We start from the raw sequence: 20,403 nt of genomic DNA, 5'->3' as shown, positions 1-20,403 counted from the left end.
GATTGCGTATGGAGATTGCTGATTCTGTTGCAGATATATATATTTTGCGAGGATTATCTTTCTTCCGCGATTTATTTAATTGGCCGCGTTATGAAAAAGAAACACATAACAAAGTATGACCCCACTTGTGCTTTTCGCAAAATTATACACATATTGTTCTCAATCGCGAATACGTTGCTACAAATTGCCGTAGAATTTCCACGAGTTTTCACAATTACGTGCACTCTTGCAGGAACTCTGCATATGTTATTTCCTACGAGGTACCTTGTTTCCATTTCTACGGTCCCATGTCGAGCGACGCACTTCGCTCTGTGAAACTACAATTATATCCCGTATGACAATTGTATGCCGGTAATTATCAATTATCGTGCAGAATAGAAACGTCGAGAATTATGCTCGGGGAGATTTATACCCGTAATCCTTAAAATTAACTTTGACGTAAAGCGTCGGTTATAACAACGTGGATTAGACGTTTTCGACATTTTACCGTAAGGATAACACATTACGCGACATACGTAAGCTGTAAGCTGTGTATAATATTTTGTCATTATTTGTTGCAACATTACTAGCACTTTCTGTTGATCTTTATTAAAATACGATTACACATAGTCAAATTGGTTAGATATATTCCAATATATATTGACATATACCAATTATATTTAATTGCTCCTTGATAAACAATTGAATTCATTAAACGTGAGAATTAATAACATTACATAAATTTAAATATAAAAGTTATAGACATACAGTCTTCCAAGTATCGTTTACAAAAATGTGTTTTTCTTCTTTCTATGTATCTACAGCGAGAGATATTTTACTTGCTGCAGGACTTTTCCAGATTCATTTTAGGACCGACCCCACATTCCTTTCTTATGAAAAGACATTAATCCTACTATCCTGAAGGATCATATTTTCGTTTGGTGACGTGTTGGCTTACAGGTTGGCCTGAATACCGAACGAGAAGCACGTAAGTAGAAGGGGGGAATGAACAGTCAGTCAGTCGCACAGGCCTCGTTCCTTGATGGCAACCAGCACAGCGGTCGTTACCTGCCGAGGTGGTGGTAGCAGGGAATGGCAAGTGGGGGAGCAGAATACCTGGATGACTTCCTGCCAAGGAACAGGCATTTCAGTTCTCAAGTAAGAACGTTCGACGGCGGTTACAGTCTGCGAGAGACACTGTCCACGAGTTCTACCAATGGATGCACGAGCACCATCATCACATTAACCCCGTTCAAAGGTACACGGGAAAGTACAGATTCTCGCACGCCTTTACTCGATTTTCGTATTTCGAACAGTCAATTGCGTTCAGTGCTCGAAAAGAAAACTGCAGACAGGATCGCATCCTGAAATAATGTTTCGTCTAAAGTGCAATCGGTGAACTTTTCTAACGGAGTGCGCTTGTTGCGGGCGTATTATTTATTGTTCCAAATCGGAGTAATAGCGGAACAATTTCTTTGACAGTTTTCCGGAACGAGAGAACGTTCAAAGCCGGAAAGTTCACGTGAAGATTCGCGTTTATCAACGAAATGGAATACAGAACGCTGTGTTTCCTTTTCATCATTCTGGCTGCCAAAGGTACATGAATTCTTTTTAATATTAATTCGTAATCGGTTATTAATATAAATATGTATTAAATAATTTGTGTAAAAATTTGCTAAATTATACTAAGAGGATATTTATGAGCATTTGAAATAATGTGATTTTCAAAGATACTCAAATAAAAATATTCTTAAATTATAATAAATATTATAATAACTAAAGTTAAAACATGTTTTTGTGTATAACTTATATTTAAATTTGTAATGTTACTAATACTCGCGTTTAGTGAATTCAATCGTTTGTTAAAGGGCAATTAAATATAATTGGTACATGTCGATATATGTATATTGGTACATATTATATATATCTAATTAGATTTGACAGATTCGTAATTGTTTACACACGTATATACATAATTTTAGCTTCTTAATTAAAAATAATAGTTTAAGGATAAAGAAATGATTAAAAATGTCTTTTAATATAAAGAGATATAACAAAATAATATTTTTAAAATATTCTTTTAAGTAATAATTGCTATTTAATCGATAGATGGAGAAGATGCTCATCAGAGAATCATTGATAAGTCAATAGATTAATTCCGTTTCTGAATTTATATGTCTCTTTAGAGAACGATTAATTATATGTATTTTATTATTATAAGATAGAAAAAAGCTCTTTATTTCTTGCGATAATGTTTATGTTTCTGAATAACATATTAAATTTGAAGATCATGCTTGTGCTCACTATCATGTTTGTATAATATAGTTGTAAGCACGTTACTGTAAAGAGATTTTTTTTGTTGTACTGTATTCACTTTAATTAAATTAAAACTGACGGAATAGTCCTGCTTTATTCCGTATAGGTAAATAAAAAACTTATATATTATAGATACTTGTATTGCATAAAATAAAACGCGATATGAAATAGGTCAGTTTCATGATTGCCTTAATCGCGCTTTTGTGTAATGCTTTGTTATGAATTTTTCATAAAATGTAATTGGATATCTTTTAGAAATCCTAAATGTAATGTAATAAGCATTTCGTGCAAAGATGGATTAATCTCCCGTGGAAAATATAATGGCTCATTAACGCACTGAGGAAATTACAATAATCATTACCCCTGCACCCCGTTCACTTGTCGCTTTCTAAACGCCAAGATATTTAATGAGTCGACTGATTATGAGACAATGCTTACAGTTCGTAACGACATTCTCTACTTTACGTTCCATTGAAACATTTTATTTTGCGGAACCGGCGACGAAACAACCGCTAATTAATCAAGCACGCGTATACAATACGACATTATAGAGTAATCGAACGTTCGTTATAGATTAATTATACGATCTTGTAAATATTCGTGTCGACGTTAAAATTCTATTTGAATTAATTCATGCGAATTATGACGTTGATATACAGAATACCGATATTGAAAAAGAAATGGTAACTGAATCCCTTGAGTTAAATAACATTTTGTTATTTTTAACTTTCATGTGTGTCACACTATAAATCAATCGATTTCTGTGATTAACTTAAAACTAGTCGACTCATTAAACAAGTTAACGTCCATATTAACGTATGCATTTGATATATAATAAATTAAATTTGTGATAAATTTAATATATTTTCTTGAGTTAAATTTAACTCCATCATTTTAATTAATTCAACGGCGTCTGTGCAGAGTTGGAAAAGTTACTTTGCAAGTTACTTATAAGTTACTTTTTATTATAGAAGTTGAATAGAAAGTTCGTATTTCATTTTTTATATTATATTTTATCATTTGCTTCAATTTTGTATTACTTTTTGTACTCTATTTCTATAACAAATAAATCTTATAAACATTAATATAAAACAACCTAAAAACTAACTTATAAAGCAACTTTCCCAACCTTGGTATTGAGTAGGAGCGATTTACATAAATGATTAAAAATAAATTAGATATAATTTGACGTTATGAATTTAATAATATATAAAAGCTAAAGTTTTTATAAAATAGACGAGACGGATTTTTTTAAATAGAAAAATTTGTATTTCTTAAAATAATAATTTTATTTACATCAACGGTAGAAAAAAATATTCGTAATATTTGCAAATTGAATGTTAAATAAGTGATTGCATTTCTCAAAGGTTTAATGTAATAGATATAATTTTTCTATTATAACTGATAGAGATATCACATGTGCAATTCAATTCGGGGTCAAGATCATCCCACGCTCGCGGCGTTATTGAACTTAACAATGGATTACCGAAGCATTCGTTTACATACACAATTTGTAGACGAGAAGTATCTGAAAATAAGTGAAGTTTGCTCGGTAATTAGCGCATGATGTATGTAATGTGTGCGCGTCGTAATATATTTCACATGAAAGGATACACACCGATTCTTCTTTATCTGATCTAAAATTTCACTCAGAGTTAGCGTCCATGTCGACAAACTGGATTTACGTTAATGATCATTTAAATGATAACGTGATCAATAATCAGTAAAGTGTCTCCGATTTAATTAATGCTCATTAGCGATGAAAAATGATTTTGTAAATAATCTGATTACTCCGTAGAAATTCTCTTAACTTAATACCAATCGTGTTGCGATTATCTTACGAGATAGCCCGTCCGTAGATTCAATTTCTATTTCCCGTCCGGTTAAGCGGAATAGTTCTTCAACGTCGTGTTAGCTGCAAGACACCGCTACGCTCGTTCTGGAGAGGCACGTGCTCGTAGTTGCACGTATAAACGCGCATCTCGTAAATGAGACGTGGCGTACTCACGCAGCACGCGTTCTCATCTCCATCGTGCACGCAGGTAATCGACTTTCCACGATCCTCGCTGGTTTTTCCACAGTGTGGAAAGTGGCTGGCGAAGCGGTTTTACCGCGGCAATAATGCGTGAGAAGTTCACGAAGATTCGTAGCTCTACTATCGCTCGGACGCAGGACGCTGTCGTGAAGAAAGTCGTTTACCTATTTATAAACTCGTAGCACGTTACCGCAAAATGCAGAATTTTTATAATAGCGCTGAATATATTAATATATTAAGTTTCACAAGACGTACTCAGAGAACAGATATTTTTCTTTTAATCACTATAATTTAGCAGCAAATTCTGTCAGATACGCTTTTTTATCAATTTTAATTTATAGCTAATTTGATAATGGTATTTTTTATGCTTTTTTATTGATTGATTATTATTTCGATGCAATAGATCCATTAGATCTAAGAAATATAGTTCATACTTTTATCATAATTATTAAAGTCGCAACACAGCAATTTTTGCATAACGCATAGTGCATAAAAGAATCAACCAATCTTCTTCCTTTTCTTTCAGTTCACGAAAAAGAGGAACTTTGATTGGTTGATTCTCTTATGCACTATGCGTTTATATGTTATGCAAAAGTCTGTGCTGCAACCTTAATTTACCTGTAAGTCTTTGTTTTTTTTTTTTTTTTTTGTTCAAAGTTCCTGCAGTTATCTTATATTGAACACGCGAAGAAAATAAAGATCGTCCTGTCGTTTCTTTATTTACATCTTACTCTAGCACGTACGAGCTACTTCCGTAGGTTAATGACCGAGATTGTGTCGCGGTAAAGTGGCGGTTACTTGCAATTCCCACGTGTCGCCGTACGCGTCAAACCTTTTTTTTTCCACATACTCTTCAGACACTTCCTTTAACCGCACGTTCTCGACCAGCTGCCTTCTTCCAATTGCCGTTGAGTCATATCTAGTTATTGTCCTCTTGAGTACGTGCCATTTCCTGTTGAAACTATAAAAGATCAATGCTGTAACGTTATCGTTAAACCGATCGGTGTCAAGTATCAACTAAGACGCGAGCAGGTTTCGTTATTACTCATTGTTTCGTTAAACTCAATCGCTCAACGTTGACAGTATTCATCATTTAATATTCATGTATTCTCGCTTTGCAAAATTTAAATCAATAAACATGCCGACAATTGATAGATTTTCGCACATGCATTTATTAAAAACTATGATGTATCTATTTTATGATTCAATAACAGACATGACGATGTTACAAACGTGACATCAACGATGTTACCAACTGCATCCGACTTGCTAACTAATGTCATCAGCGATAGTCTTAGACGTTGTTGCAAGTCTAGAAACGCAGTTTGATTTAAAAATAAACGCTTTTAGAAAATTCTAATTTATTTTATGTAATGTAATGTTATGAGTAATTTATTTTGTAACAAGCTTATATTTAAAAAATTATCGTTGTGATCTGTCAAAGAGAATTGATGATATTGCCGAATGTTAAATTTATTTTTAACAAGACAAAAAAGTCACTATAGTGATGCTAAAACAGTGTCATATTTTAAGAAATAAAATAGTGATTTATAACAAATCTTACTTAAAGAAAAACTATAAGATTTAAAAAATAGATCCTGTCCTCTCTAAAGGTAATTAATTAGAATTTTAGAAATGTTTCAATTATTCACATTTTAACCATTGTTCGCTGTCTAATATCAATTAGAAACAGAACAGTATAATCAGCTTTTGACTCTCAGAATTATCGACAGAATTGTTGGTTCTCGTGACAAGTGCATGCGCTTCCGTCGTATTATAAAACTAATCGTAGCTTCGCTCACGTAGGTGGCTCACACGTATCTCACCTTGAAAACAAAAGGTCGGTGCGTTTAATTAGCTCGGCTCAGTACCCAATTTCTCACAATTCCGTGAAATAACGGGAGTACTCAGCGAACAGGCAGGAAAAAGAAGGCGAATCCGCCGTACCTTTTCTCTTCTACTTATGCCCTGATTATCTACTTTTCTTATGGCGTGGGCGAAACCCTGAACGTTAAAAACCACGTGTTGAACTACATACGAACAAAAGTCGATGAGTGCAAGTCAGTAGAATCTGTGAGAAACGAAACTTAGTTGCAGTAAAAAGAAAAGTATTTATATAGAGTCGATGCGGGTAATGAATCTGCTTATATTTTGCGTTCACACACACAGAAAGAGAAACTCTTTGATTATTAATAAATTGATAATGATTATAAACTGAAATTTTGACTAAATTTAATATAATGAATTTTATATCTTAAAATATGAGATATTTTTTAATCATATAAGTTAACATAAAATTATTAATTAAAAAATGTACAATGTATATAAATAATACAGCAGTTAAATAATTTTGGAAAAAATCTTAATAAAAATTGTAGTTATATTTGTTTATTAAATAAAATTGATTTTTTTTCATCAGTAATCAATAATCCTATGTTATACATATATGCACACACATATACATATATATATATATATATTGTATATATGCAGTTTTAATATAACTGAATTTTTATTTTAAGAGTTTTGCATTAGAAAAATAATTATCCAAATTTGTGTATATTTACATGGTATTTAGATCCAAATATGATCACAATAATTAAACATGTTTCAACTGTGTATTTTGAAAGGATTGTAATCGCAAGCTATCACTCTTTATTATCATCAAGTATAGGCTTTTACGCACAAATAACAAAATTCGAAAGTAATACTGGTAATTTACTAAATATATTTGTCACGGTAGCAAGGTAAAATAATAGATATGATTCGATAATCGCTTCATTTTAAGGATAACGATGAAATAGCAATGACCTGATATTTACACCGGAATAACTTTTATCCTTTCCATGCGATTCCGACGCGTTGTCTCCATTCTATTGTCCTACATAGACTCATTTACTGAAGGCACGTGCTACTTACCATTGTATTTCGAACGCGATTTATCCAAACGTCCAAAAGATTCTTGTAGGAGGAGAATTGTAATAACACAAGAAAAGAATATGATTAAACATGCGCGGAACTGCTAATTATAAATTCTATTAGTCTTCACGATTTTTTACCACTTCCATTTAATTCTCGCAATCTCAGTAACATTTTGCCCGTAATAATTCGTAGGTTAGTGATTTACTTTTCTGCATCGTAAGATACGGCTGGTTATCGGTCTCTCTAATCAATTTCTTAGCAATTCGCGATCCATATGGCTGCGTACGTTGATGGCGATCATGTATAAATGCCGGTAGGATGAAGTATTTTTCAAATCAAGCAGACCTCGGCTTCAAGTTCTGCCCCGGTTTACGGCTTAACAATTACGATGATGCCAGCTAGCAACCTACATTAGGCGGATATAACGAACAGTTACTGTTTGCAACGTTTATTTCGATAACACGACCAACGGTTTCCGCGGACGATCTAATCTATAATTTAGACTTTTATTTACAGTTAATGCGTTAAAAAATGATACTATATAACAGATTATAACAAAATTGGTAGCAAAACTCTAACGTGATACTTTCTCACAATCTCTGATCGCTTTCAGTAACAATAAAATTAGACTTAATCGAATTTGGATCGAATTGCTTGTTGAATTATAGGTAATATTAGATTCAGAATTTAAAAACCTATTTTACTAGCAAAGTACCAGTAATTACATTCGTAATTTTTATCAAGGAATTAATCTAAAGCGGATGATTCTTCTTGTAGGTTATAAATCTGCTATGTGGTTACTGCGAGCTTTGTTTTTCATGGCGCGTGCACGTAATGCATCCTGCATTCTCTGCAAGAATATGAACATGTAACGTGCGTATCGCAACACGAGGCGGATAATGTAGCACCTGCTTCGCGCGTGCCTTACATCGCCACGATCTTTATCGATCGGTTTCCTCTTTCTTTCGAAGAAGACTGTACACTCTATACAGTGAAATCAACGTAGGAAACTCGGTATCGCGAAATAAGAAATTTATGGTGCAATATGAAAATAGAAATTAATAGACATAAATTTAAAGATAACAATAACGCGAAGCTAACTCAGTCTTTATCGGATTGTAATATTTTTTGTAGATTTGCATTTGTAATAAAAAATAATATTTCTGTGTCTTTATCATGAATTATTGTAAAAATTTAGATTATGAGGCACGGTTTACCCAAATAAAACACAAGTCGTCATAACATGGCGTCAAAGTATCTCCGAAATGATTGACTAAAAGTAACTTTTCAATCAATAACGATTCACTTTAACGTCATTTTGATATTTTATCCTGCTTGGGCAGAAACATTATTTCAAGAAGAATGCATTCAATGTTTTTTACAGAATATATATAATCTAATAATTTGTTAATTATAACAAACGGAATGATGGTTGCCCATATAAATTTGTTTTAAAAGCAGAAGGTGTAGTGTAATAAGAGTTTTTAAAATTAGAATAAAATTATGTAAATAAATAAATTATTTTTTGAGACAAGGTTTCCTTTTATGATCTCTTTCAATCATTGTTTTAATTATACATCAATATTTATTGTAAGAATTATAATAAACAATAAATAAATTCAATCGATAAATAATTGCATTAAATGTAATTTATATTTTTTATCGTGTTGTTTGATTCTACAGTAACGCTTAAAAGTAGAAATTTGACACAAAAGTGATATAATAATGAAATTAACGGGGCTCGTGACTACTCCATCTGCTTCCTCTTGTCCATTCTTAACGCGGCTAGTCGGCTGACCAATCGCTCTATGATCGCCTTATTGGCGCATCACACACGCGACTGTGAAAACGCACGATAAATATGTTAATTGAATAGTGCGAACCGTTACGCACTCAACCCACGAAGCGTCGATTGTGCGTTGTTGGTGATAGCACCGTTTGGTTGCTCATTTCGAATGGAATGCCATCCTTAAATTGCCGAGAACGTATTTGCATTAACACGCTAAAACTTCATTCTATTGTGAATGACAGGCACTTTTTTCTTATTATGAAAATTACATAGGTATCTTCTTCAACCATAATTATCACTTTAGATCTTTCTGAGATAAGGTTGGCTGGAAAAATCCAATGAGCAAAAAAAGCCATGGTAATTCTGAATTTTATCATCCCAGACTTTATTCAATGGAATAAATTGGCAAAAATGTTAAATTCTTATTGACGAAAGGAAGAGAATGAATGACGGACAAGAGAATAAAAAACGACGACGGTTGTTATGCAACAGCGAGTGAAATTCGTCATGTTGTTAAAGTTTATTTCCTTCAAACATCGTATTTCGGATTAGCACACACCATGCTCGTCTGCATAGCCGATGACTTCCTAGACGATTGCGCGACCGCAGGATGCGACCGCCGCTTGCTTGCGTTATCGCTTCCGTTACGTCGTCTCACCGATGTTTTACGTCGCTCGTATCCCCGATTTTTTTTTTCTTTGCGAAAACCAGCAGACAGCAGCTCGATATGTTGCACTCTGCTTCGGGTCGGGATTCACTGGCAGCCGCGTACATGCATGTAAATGACAGGATTACGATAATGGCGGGTTGCCACCGAGACCGAGTATGTATTTCTGCATTTATTTCTGTCTGCGTACTCGGTGAAACGTGACGAGATGGAAGGGCGTAGTGTAATCAGGAGTGGCTTCAGGCAGTTTCTGCATCTCCCGACGCAAGGTTCAAGTATGCATCGCTTTCATCATAGTTGTTATCCAGTTGGAATTCCAGACTGCGGAAAGTGGACGTATGTATAATACGGCATTGCAAAATTCATGAAATTCTGGGTTAATTTTGTTTAACGGATAAATTCCTAAGATACCAGCAGATTCTAAAGTGTAAAGCGTGTTAAGAATGAAGAATGATTCTGCATGAATTAATTTCAGAGGCAGAGTAATATTCCGTTATATAATCTTTATTGGGATATTTAGAGTTAAACTAAAGTTCGAGAATTAACTTCTTTTTTAATAAACGGCTTTATTGCAGCGTTATGTTATGGAAATATAAACTTATCCAACTTTGCAACACCTTTCGCAATCACTGGCAACGGATGTGTATTTAAACCGAACCTATGTTTTTCATCCATCGCAGGAAAAAGCGAAATAATGTAAAACACTTAAACGGAGACTAGTTTCCTGTGTTCACTTTTGTTACGTAAGGGATGATACGAGTTACATAAATAAGACCCTTTCGTTTCGCACGAGAATAACGTAAAACGCTCGTACGTTGCTGCTCGGTGATTTGAGCATTTTGCTCAGAAAGGTGACGAGACTCCACTGCCCATTGAAATCATCGGCTTGAAAACGGCAGTGGCAATCCGATGAGGCAACGTCCCGCCTTGCATCGTACCCTGTTGATAGGCTCGGTGCGTGATGATGTGAGGTTGCGTGTCTTCGATACGGCGAAGAGATTGAAAAGCGTGTTCACTTGCGATGCGCTTACGATGGCCGGCCAGAAAACGCGTTGCATTATTCGTGCAATTAGTTATGAGAGATTGAATCGCGCAGATAGCCGAGAGTGTATATCCGTTGTGAGGAGTTAACAGCTCTCGCGAGAATTCGCGACCGGGCATTCGAAGCAATTTCGTGCCGTGAAATGGATGCGCGCGATTAGACGTGATCATCGAGGAAAAACGTTGCACGGATGTTACGAAGAAAGAACATACAATTACAGAAAAATGTGATTGAAACAGCATTCTGTCCTGTCTTTTGCATTTTGAGAAAATATCCAACAAAATCGGCTACTTAATTTACATTGTAACATCCGTAGACTGTAAATCGATAATATACAATTAATCGGCACTAGAAAGGAAAATAGGAATGACTGCATTAATTAGCACGTCGTTCTGAATAACTATCGTCGCTATACGAGGGCAAAAGTGAAATCTTCCTGCATATAAGAACTAGGTCTCTGCAACACTTGAATTTTCAGTGCACGAAGTGTACGCGTTAATATTTTATTAAAAAATAATGTAAATATAACATAAAATTTGCGATAAATTTAAATATTTATATGATAAAAAGTTGTGTGTATATATATATATAAATTTCTAATCACATAAGATAGACATGTAATTATAGGACATATTTTTCATGTACGTGTATATAATAAGAAAGAAAAGTTTCTCCGAGAATCAATTATGTTTTAATTTGTGAAAGAAAGTCATATTTTAGTTTAAATATAGAAGAGGCATAAGTAGACAATATTCTCTGACACAGTTCTTTATTTTTATTATCTTTTTCTATTTTTAATATCATAATTCGTATAAAATCTATGTGGTATCTTTTTATGAAATTTACATCAGCATAAATAAATGTGTTTATTTATTTACACACGCTTCGTTATCCGTGAAATACTTGATGATAATTGCAATAAAATAACAAGAAACGCATTGCAGGATCCAATGGCGCAGGATGCGGTTATCCAGGTGCACCAGCACATAGTAGCGTGCGTTTCACCACCAGAGATTCTGACGACATCATAGACGAGGAGGATGAACTCCTTAAGGATACCACGGTACGGGTAGGCACTATAGCTACATATTCCTGTGAACGTGGATTCGAACTTCTGGGACCAGCGAGAAGGGAATGCCAAGCCGAAGGCTTGTGGATGCCGGAAGGCGTACCCTTCTGTGGTAAGTATCATCCATTTTTCGATGCATAACACTTGTAGTTATCTCAAATAATGTTAATTTTTTTAAGCAGTAATATTATACAATTATATATGCGATAGTTTATCGTTTCTCGCTAATTATAAGCGTGATGTCCTTATCAGAACATTTGATATCCGTAAAAGGTAACCTATGTAGGAATAATTCTTGTTCACAATTTCGTAAATTACAAATTGCAAATTGGCTAATTTAGTTCGATAATATGATTTATACGATGTAATATGAAGCAAATAACATAATTAGAGATGATATTCTTGAGGCTTCCACGGGTGCTTTCTGTATAAAGATGCTTTATGGTAAATATTACTAATCCTTATACAGAATGTCTCAGACGTAATTCTTTTTTCTTTTGATCTATTTCGGAGTGACCTCTTCGGTAAATTTTCAATTTTTACAAATGATTTAAAAAAATCTATTTAAACATATTATATATATCAAAGTAAAAGGAACTGCATTTTGAAAATAAGTAAGAAATTTGGTTTGTCATCCAAATAATCGATCATTCATTTTTAATCGTTTAATGCATAGTCCGGAAACTGTTACTTCCTCAATGTTTTCATGAAGGTGAAATCGAGTCCAAGCTGGACAGATGGTAGGGAAATGACTGAATAAGTCTAGTGACACTTCGCATAGGATAGAACGTCTTTATACGGAATAGTCCGCCTTTCTATTATAATTCGACGCGAGCGGCCGATGACGTTCAACTGTATTTGCGTCCGCTGTTTCGGGAAGGCAAGTGACCCGATTCCACGTGTCCTTGACCGAGCAGGTCCGACAACGACTATTGGTACAAACATGAAGCAGTGCCATGCCGGAACGCGCCGGTGGGGGCAGTGCACCGTTAACTCTGAACCTGTTGCCACTTAAGAGTACCCGCAGCCTTCTCAATCTTACGCGCATTCCTTAAACAGAGACCTGCCAGACTTTCCGTTGTCCTTGGACCGGGTCGAACAAATTTATCCCGTTCTTCTTGCCATAAACACTTGCCTGGAAACACTTCCGCATTTGTCTCCCGATATTTTCGTTATGTCGTTTCCATCGCATATTACTTATTTTGACCATAAATGTATCTTTATTTTATTTTGAAATAAGATAAAGAAAATTCTTGGTTTATCTTGCGCGAGATGGAATATTAATTTTCTTTTAATATTGTCTATGGAACTTAAGACAGCTCATTAGCAAGTCGTTTACTTCACGAGGTATCTTATGGTTTTCTTACACATGTTTTCCTATACATAAAGCGCTAACATATATTAATACTTGCATTTCTCACTAGCAAAAGATATCTAATCGGTAATGGATGTTTCTTGTATATTCCATGCATATGTTACAGAAATTACTTATCGGCGGAATGCGTTTTCTAGTCTTGCGTTCGATCATCTTAGGAACGAGGTGACCGATTCTGCTTCCATTACTTCTCTACTGAACGCACTGATCAAATCAATGTTTATCAAGCTGAAATTTAACAGATCGTGAAAATGATCTATCAAAAAAGAAGCAGTTATTATATATTTTTAAAAAGAAATGATATTCATATATCTTATCTGGAATTCTTTTTAAATTAATGAATTCCTTGTTTATAATATACTTTATTTTGTAAAAGAAAATATAAAGTTAGAAACATATGTTTTTTGAAAGCAATGAATAATTCATACGTAATCATAATTCATACGTTTTAATTATTTAAATGATTAAAACAATTTTTAATTATTTAAAATTGAAAACATTTATGCCTGACATATAATTAATATCATAAATCTATTAACAAAGAAAATTTTAAATAAAAAGTAGTTTGTGAAATAAATTAAGATTTCTACGTGCGTTTACTGTGGTATAAATTATTATAGAATATCATTTTGTTTTTTAAGAAAAACATTTGAATTTTACCTTTTACTAATACATTAATTAACTACAATTTTAACTTAACTATCTTTTCATCTTCAGAAAAACTAGAACCAGAATTACAGAAAAAGTAAAGTAAACTGTGAACTGACCCATTTATTATTTTGTTAGTCGTGCAATTAATTGATGATTGAATGAAATATGCTCCGGAAGTGCATAACGTCGCTCTTCCTTTTAGCGATAAAATTCTTACACATGTTCTCGTGCGAAACGTATCGAAGTGAAAGAGCATGGTTCGGAGAGAATCGCTTCTGATGAGATCTCACGGCCATGCTCCGCGAATTCAACGACAGGCTGAACTGGTCCAGGATCACGAGAAATGACGCCGTGTTGTAGGCGGAAGTGGGTCGCGTGGATTACGAGTACACGATGTCGACACGCCCCGATGATTGCAAGGACTGTCTCTTCGTGGCGTGAACCAAGCAGAACGCAAGAAAGAAAGAATGAAAAGAGAAATGCATTTGTCAGGTGCCGACAATTTTTCTCTAATAACGAACAATAATATAATATAAATTATGCGATAAGTAATTTACATTGAATTACTTATTCTTTCATTTATTTTACAAACATCCCATATGTAAATTTCACGTCTCTTTTTCCGGGTTGAGTCACAAGTAGATCTGATTAAAACGTTAACAATGCTCTGACACTTTCGTCTCAATGAATACTTTGTATGTTGTGCAGAATATAACACAATTCAACAATATATCACTTTATTTGCTCATTTTAAATTGTATAAATTTCAATTTATTTAAAATCCTGACGTGTTACGTAAATTGTGACAATAACATAGTGTTGAATGGGAACATGAACAAAGTTTTGAGATATGTACTATGATACTTCGGAGAGAATTTAGCGTTGAACTGTGTAATTGATCCTGCAATATACTGAAATAGTAATGTAAGTTCTTATATCAAATCGACGTTCTACTTTATGAGTGAGAAACTATAATTAATACAAATTAATCTCTAATAATTAATCTCAGATGGTAATAAACTTTTCAATCGATCATAAAGTATGAGATAGTCGTACAAGTCCATTAATTATACACATCAATGCGTATTTATTGTCATTAAAAATAAATCATTATACTTAGAAAAGCATTATTTATATAGATATAGGCGGTCTGATAAAACAGCTGATGGAGATTAACTGCAGCCATGACGATGCAAAGTTTTTGTTAACGCGCGACATCCTAAACGTATCTAAATGGCATATCTTACTGGAACAAGATTATATAGGTCATGATTCTTGACTCAACCGATTAGAGGGAAAAAAGGGACAAGGGTGAGAAACTACCATAATCAGAAAGGCGGAACATTACCTCTAAAATTATTTTCAAATTTCACGGTCTGCATATAAAAATCATTAACGACCTCTTAACCCGAATGTTTTCAAGTACTCGATTTTATTCTTCAGCGATAATGTTACCAATTATCCTCAGGAAATTTTAACACTTAAATATATTATTGATACCGATCCTTCCATTATTCATACCTCTTTTTTTAACTTTATATGTTTACTTAAGTATATCAAAATGTTATCTGCTTTATTTTTTAATTAAATAGATACATGCTTTAGAGAGAAAGACAGAAAAAAAGCAATACAAATTAAATGATACATACTATCTTCTATCTAGTTACATTTTTTGCATCTAGAAATCTCTTGACGATTAAGATAATATATTGCAAATATCTAATGGAGATTCTTGATTATCAATGTATGTATTTTGTGTATTTTGTTGTATTTATTTTGTATATATGTATCGAATTTTTTTTAGACAAAAAATAATTTTATTAAAAAACGTGATATTGTTTAACCGGAATAATTTTTACATAAATAATTTTCACGTAAATCTTGTATTGTAAAACGTTAGAATATCCAAGAATTCCTGTTAGATATCTTTGTTAAATAATAGAGGAGGTTCGGTAGTTCAGTAGAGCAGAATTTGACGCATTTCTCTGCGGTAGTCTTTATACCTATTTCCCGAGGCAAAAGGAAATACCGTGTAGATTGATGATGTTGTAATAGCATTTCTTGTACGGGGCAATAACCGTCGTACATTCGCGGGCGTTTCTTCGTCATTATTTCGACGATCGCGAAGGAAGCGTGCGGCGCGAGCAGTGTTTGCACAAAATTACTCGACTGCCCACCCAAGACGGTCGCAACAATTTCTCGTGATCCGCCGACCGCGAGAGCAGGTTGCCACTTGCGCAACTGTGCGTGAACTTGACTTTTCGAACGTATACCTCTCGTTCGCCTTCTATAATATAATAAGTACATGCTATTTCCGTAAAGAATTCATTTGCGACCGGACTTCTAAGATTAATGATGTTATGAAGGAGAAACATACGAAAGCTTCAAGCATCAGGCTTTAAGTTTCAAACCAGGTTTCAAGAAAATTTGCCGAACTTAAAAAATGATGTATATGAAATCTATAAATAGATTAAATATTAATACGTTAATATTATCGAATAAATTTAAATATTATATATTTATTAGTGTCTTTTACAATTGAAAAAGTTTACTTCTGCGGATTTCATGGAGCGATATTTAATTCTCGTTATATAAACAGGTCTGTTTTATTTGTCTACCTCTTTTTGAACAAATCTTGATTTTAAACGTTTTATCTAATATTTCCGTTCTCCAAGAATGTTCTGAAAAAATTGATTATTCTATCGATATGTCTTCATAAAAAGTTCTTGAAATTTACGTGAACTATATTTGAAAATGTTTCAAGCTAGAGAGATTATAAACCATAGTAAAAAAAAAAGTAGAACTGCATCTACTCAGGCAAATGGCGTAATAAAACTTTAGGACAGACATAAAATCAACGCTTGTCTATGAAACATTTCCTGTTTTTCGAACTTAAGAATGCACAAGTACTTCGTGTTTTACGAAAGTAAGATTGCACTTTCTTTTTCAGTACTCAATAAAGAACTTCTTGATCGCATCACGATATAGTTTAACTGGTTCAAGTTAAGATAAACTTGTTATTATCATAATAAAAGCGGTTCGATAGACTTAACAGTTTTACGGGGGCAAACGGTTTTTTGTTGCGTCGTTAATCTCTTTGCATCATCAATATTCTCGTCATGATAGAAATATCGCAAACAAGGATATAAGAGCGATTAGTATGTCAACGTAGTATAATATTACCTTGCCTTGATGATCAAACTATAAAAATGATATGTGGATGAAGCCTTGCAATGAAAAATAATAGAATAGTCGTACAAGAATATGACGTAAGCAATAATAATTAATTTCAGGGACATGCCATATGCTATTTTACAATATCATCTATAAAAGAAAATAGTGTTATTCGTGATAAAATCATATTATACATAACACAATTTTCAGTTATTGAAACTTTACATCATTTTTTGTTCTTTCAACAAAATATTTTTGGAATTAAATTAATACTTTTTGTTCCCGTAAATAATTTTTAGTCATGATTTTAAGTAATATTTTGTTTTATATTATTTTCCTTTTTCTCTTAGCTTAATTTTAATTCTTTTTTGTAACACTTTCAATTAAAATATTAATTTGTATTATAAATATATATTTTATTAAAGTGTAATTTATTGACATGAACACATACACACACACACACACACATTACGTGTAAATATTTTATATTGAAATAATGTATAAATAATTTTATGATAACACAATCGTAAAAGTAATTTAATCTTACAATTAGAATAAAAAACATTACTGTACATGATTACCTTTATTAGGTTGAAAGGACATACAATTGCGGACTGCTCGTCGTACCTCTCGTTACATGATATCGACGGAAGCGATATAATAATGAAAAAAACCTTTTGCGTTTGCGTGTATAAGAAATAACTGTACATTATGAGGTATGTATGGCGTGCATACGCATTCGTCTTGTGGGAACGTGCGCGGCATACGTGGACTTTCATGGAGGACGCTAGCCAGTATGTAGGTTTAGGTCGAGAATACATCGATTATCTTTGTGTACCGAACCGACGCCTATTCGATAGAATTTCGATTGCTTCGTTAGGATGATTGTGTACAGCAGACGGTTGACGCGTCTCGATCAAGATTATAATTTAGCCGCTTGGTTAATCACACTATACCATGTACCTTTAATTAAAAATTTTGCATTAAAAGCGCAAGTTAGTTTTTTAAATAATTAATTTTTTAATATATATATATATAATATATATATAATTAATTTGTAATATTATTTACTTAGTGCCGATTATGAAAATAATAAATCTGAACAGTATATGTATAATCGCAATTTATCTCCGTTTAAATTACTTATGATTTCTAGCATTTTCACGCGTTGAAGAATTAATTTCGTTGAATTTTAATGTTAATTATTCCTGTGATTCGGAATCAATTGTATAACATGATGCTTTCCTACTTTCAGAGAAGGCTAAGTTTTCTTCCGCACAAACTGCAAGAATACAATTCCGCCGAATACAATTGAGCCCGAAGATTAGCCTTAGCGAATAAACCTGACCGCTCTTTCCCAACGCATTTATCGAAATATCTTGAAGATGCGCTTGATACATATGGATGAATTTTCAGTAAGTCCTTTGTTTACGCATCGGACTTTTATACGCGATACGCTCATCGTCTTGTCTGTGCATCTCTCGATTGTTCCACGCAAGATTTCATGAGATACCTTGAGGCCGTGGTAACAGATTGTATATAGAAACGCGCGTCTCATGGTATCTCAAAACGGCGCCATGAAATGCTTTATACCGAGCAAGTTACATATTATACCGATCATGAAGAATGTTGTACGCGCGTGAGAAATTTATTAACGCATTCCCAACGCAAGCAATTGGCAAACGCTTTACAAGATTAGATTAGATTATTATCTATCTATTTCATATGTTATACGGAATACCTGTTTTCTTCCGAGTACTATGTATAAAATTTGCATATACAATGACATTTATAATGACGTAAATATGTATGAAGAAGATTATAAAATACTTTTTGATCTAATTTGATCGTAAAATATAGCCTAACTTAATCTCAAGTGATTACAAAGAACGATACCGGATTAGCTCATTTACTCAATTACGAGTTAAGTGTCATTATACTCTTTAATACTCTTGAGAAAAGCAAAAGCATTACGGAGACCCATCTAATCGGCCTCAGTGACTATCAAGTAAAGAATGATATTAGATTAGCTCTTAAACGAGTATAAACGAGCTAAATATCATTATACTATGTAATAACCAGATAATGCAACAGCATTATGGAGACTTGGAGACCCGTCTGATTGGTCGGCCCAACACAATGAAGGATACCGATTCCATCGCTAAGCTCGGATTCCGATTAGACATGATTATTAAGGCCGAGATGATGCGTATCGCAGGCTAGTAGCACGCACCATCGTCATCGGCATTGCACCAATAAAATTCTCACGATACGGTACAGTAAAACTACCGCAAAGCCGCCAACGTGTTCGCGAATACACGGCACTTGTTGCACAAAACTTGGCGATGGCCACAGATGGTTGCGGTCTCCATTTGCGCGTGCCGTACGGCTATTCACCCGTGCGGCGGTGGTGGTGGCGGCCGACCTTCTTTTTATCAGATAAATATGATAATGAGTTAACGCGATTTTCTCACTGGAAAATATCGTCGCGTCACCGAGGTATGCGTTCGACGTATAAAAAAAAACAAAGCATAAATCTGTGCGGTTGTGTATACACTTGTATACGAGTCCGATTATCTGTTGCGTCCTTCTTTACTTTATAATCAACCAACCGTCCGTTTAGTTTATGGATCAAGTTTAAAATGGGTGGTGCGTGATAATCTCTTACTAACGCGATGTAATCTCACGCCGATTTTCTGTAACGATGCACTCGTTAACGGAGACTCTAATCGAGCATCTACTAGGAATACGACAAGTAATTGGTAGGGAATCAGTTAGAGAGAAGAAGAATCAGTTTTTATCGTATATTTAGGAACACAAAGGGTGCGAGATGCTACCTCTATTAGGCTCATCGAATTTATTTACATCGTGTCGTTGCACAGAAAGGTCCAATTACCTTCCGACATCTAAGGAAATAGTCCATTTCGCACCAATTATCGAGCATGATAATTGTATTAATTCTTCTTTGCAGTTCTGAACGTGGCAGCCGGCAAAGCGCCGAGGCAGTCCAGCACCATGGAGAACGCATTTCCGCAACGCGCGGTTGACGGAAGCAGCGGCCAGAGATACACGCCGCAAACCTGCACCCTGACGAAGACCGAACGTAGACCGTGGTGGTACGTGAACCTGTTGGAACCGTACATGGTGCAGCTGGTGCGACTGGACTTCGGCAAGCCGTGCTGCGGTAAGTAATACCGTATATATTTCTTCGCGCTTCACCGCTTGTGAGAATTTACCGTTTCGCGTAATAAATGAACTCTTGCAAATCACAGACGATATTTCTACACACTATCGTTCAACATTCAATGAGCTCATTCAGCGTGTCGTTTACCCTGTAAAAACATCGACCTCGAAAACAACTTTGGATCTAAACAAGAAAATAAA

The 20,403-nt window shown here is 34.2% G+C and overlaps 1 protein-coding gene across 2 annotated transcripts in view; it reads left to right on the top strand.

Annotated features, from left to right (window-relative positions):
* Positions 1 to 1,131: 1,131 nt before the first annotated feature.
* The window catches only part of LOC108731242 (uncharacterized), a 30,753-nt gene continuing 11,481 nt past the window's right edge, over positions 1,132 to 20,403 (top strand). For both annotated transcript variants that reach the window (XR_001937013.1, XM_018461465.1), the window contains exons 1-3: positions 1,132 to 1,575; positions 11,695 to 11,931; positions 19,991 to 20,203. Coding sequence is in view for 1 of the 2 variants with exons in the window: in XM_018461465.1 (XP_018316967.1) it covers positions 1,527 to 1,575; positions 11,695 to 11,931; positions 19,991 to 20,203 (499 nt within the window). In the remaining variant the exon portion in view is untranslated. The remainder of the gene's footprint in view (positions 1,576 to 11,694; positions 11,932 to 19,990; positions 20,204 to 20,403) is intronic.

Source organism: Mycetomoellerius zeteki, unplaced genomic scaffold, assembly GCF_001594055.1.
Source record: "Mycetomoellerius zeteki isolate Tzet28-1 unplaced genomic scaffold, Tzet1.0 scaffold122, whole genome shotgun sequence".
In the NCBI taxonomy this organism is placed as follows: Eukaryota; Metazoa; Arthropoda; class Insecta; order Hymenoptera; family Formicidae; genus Mycetomoellerius; species Mycetomoellerius zeteki.
Note: the sequence above shows the minus strand (reverse complement) of the source record. Positions and strands in the feature narration are given on the sequence as shown.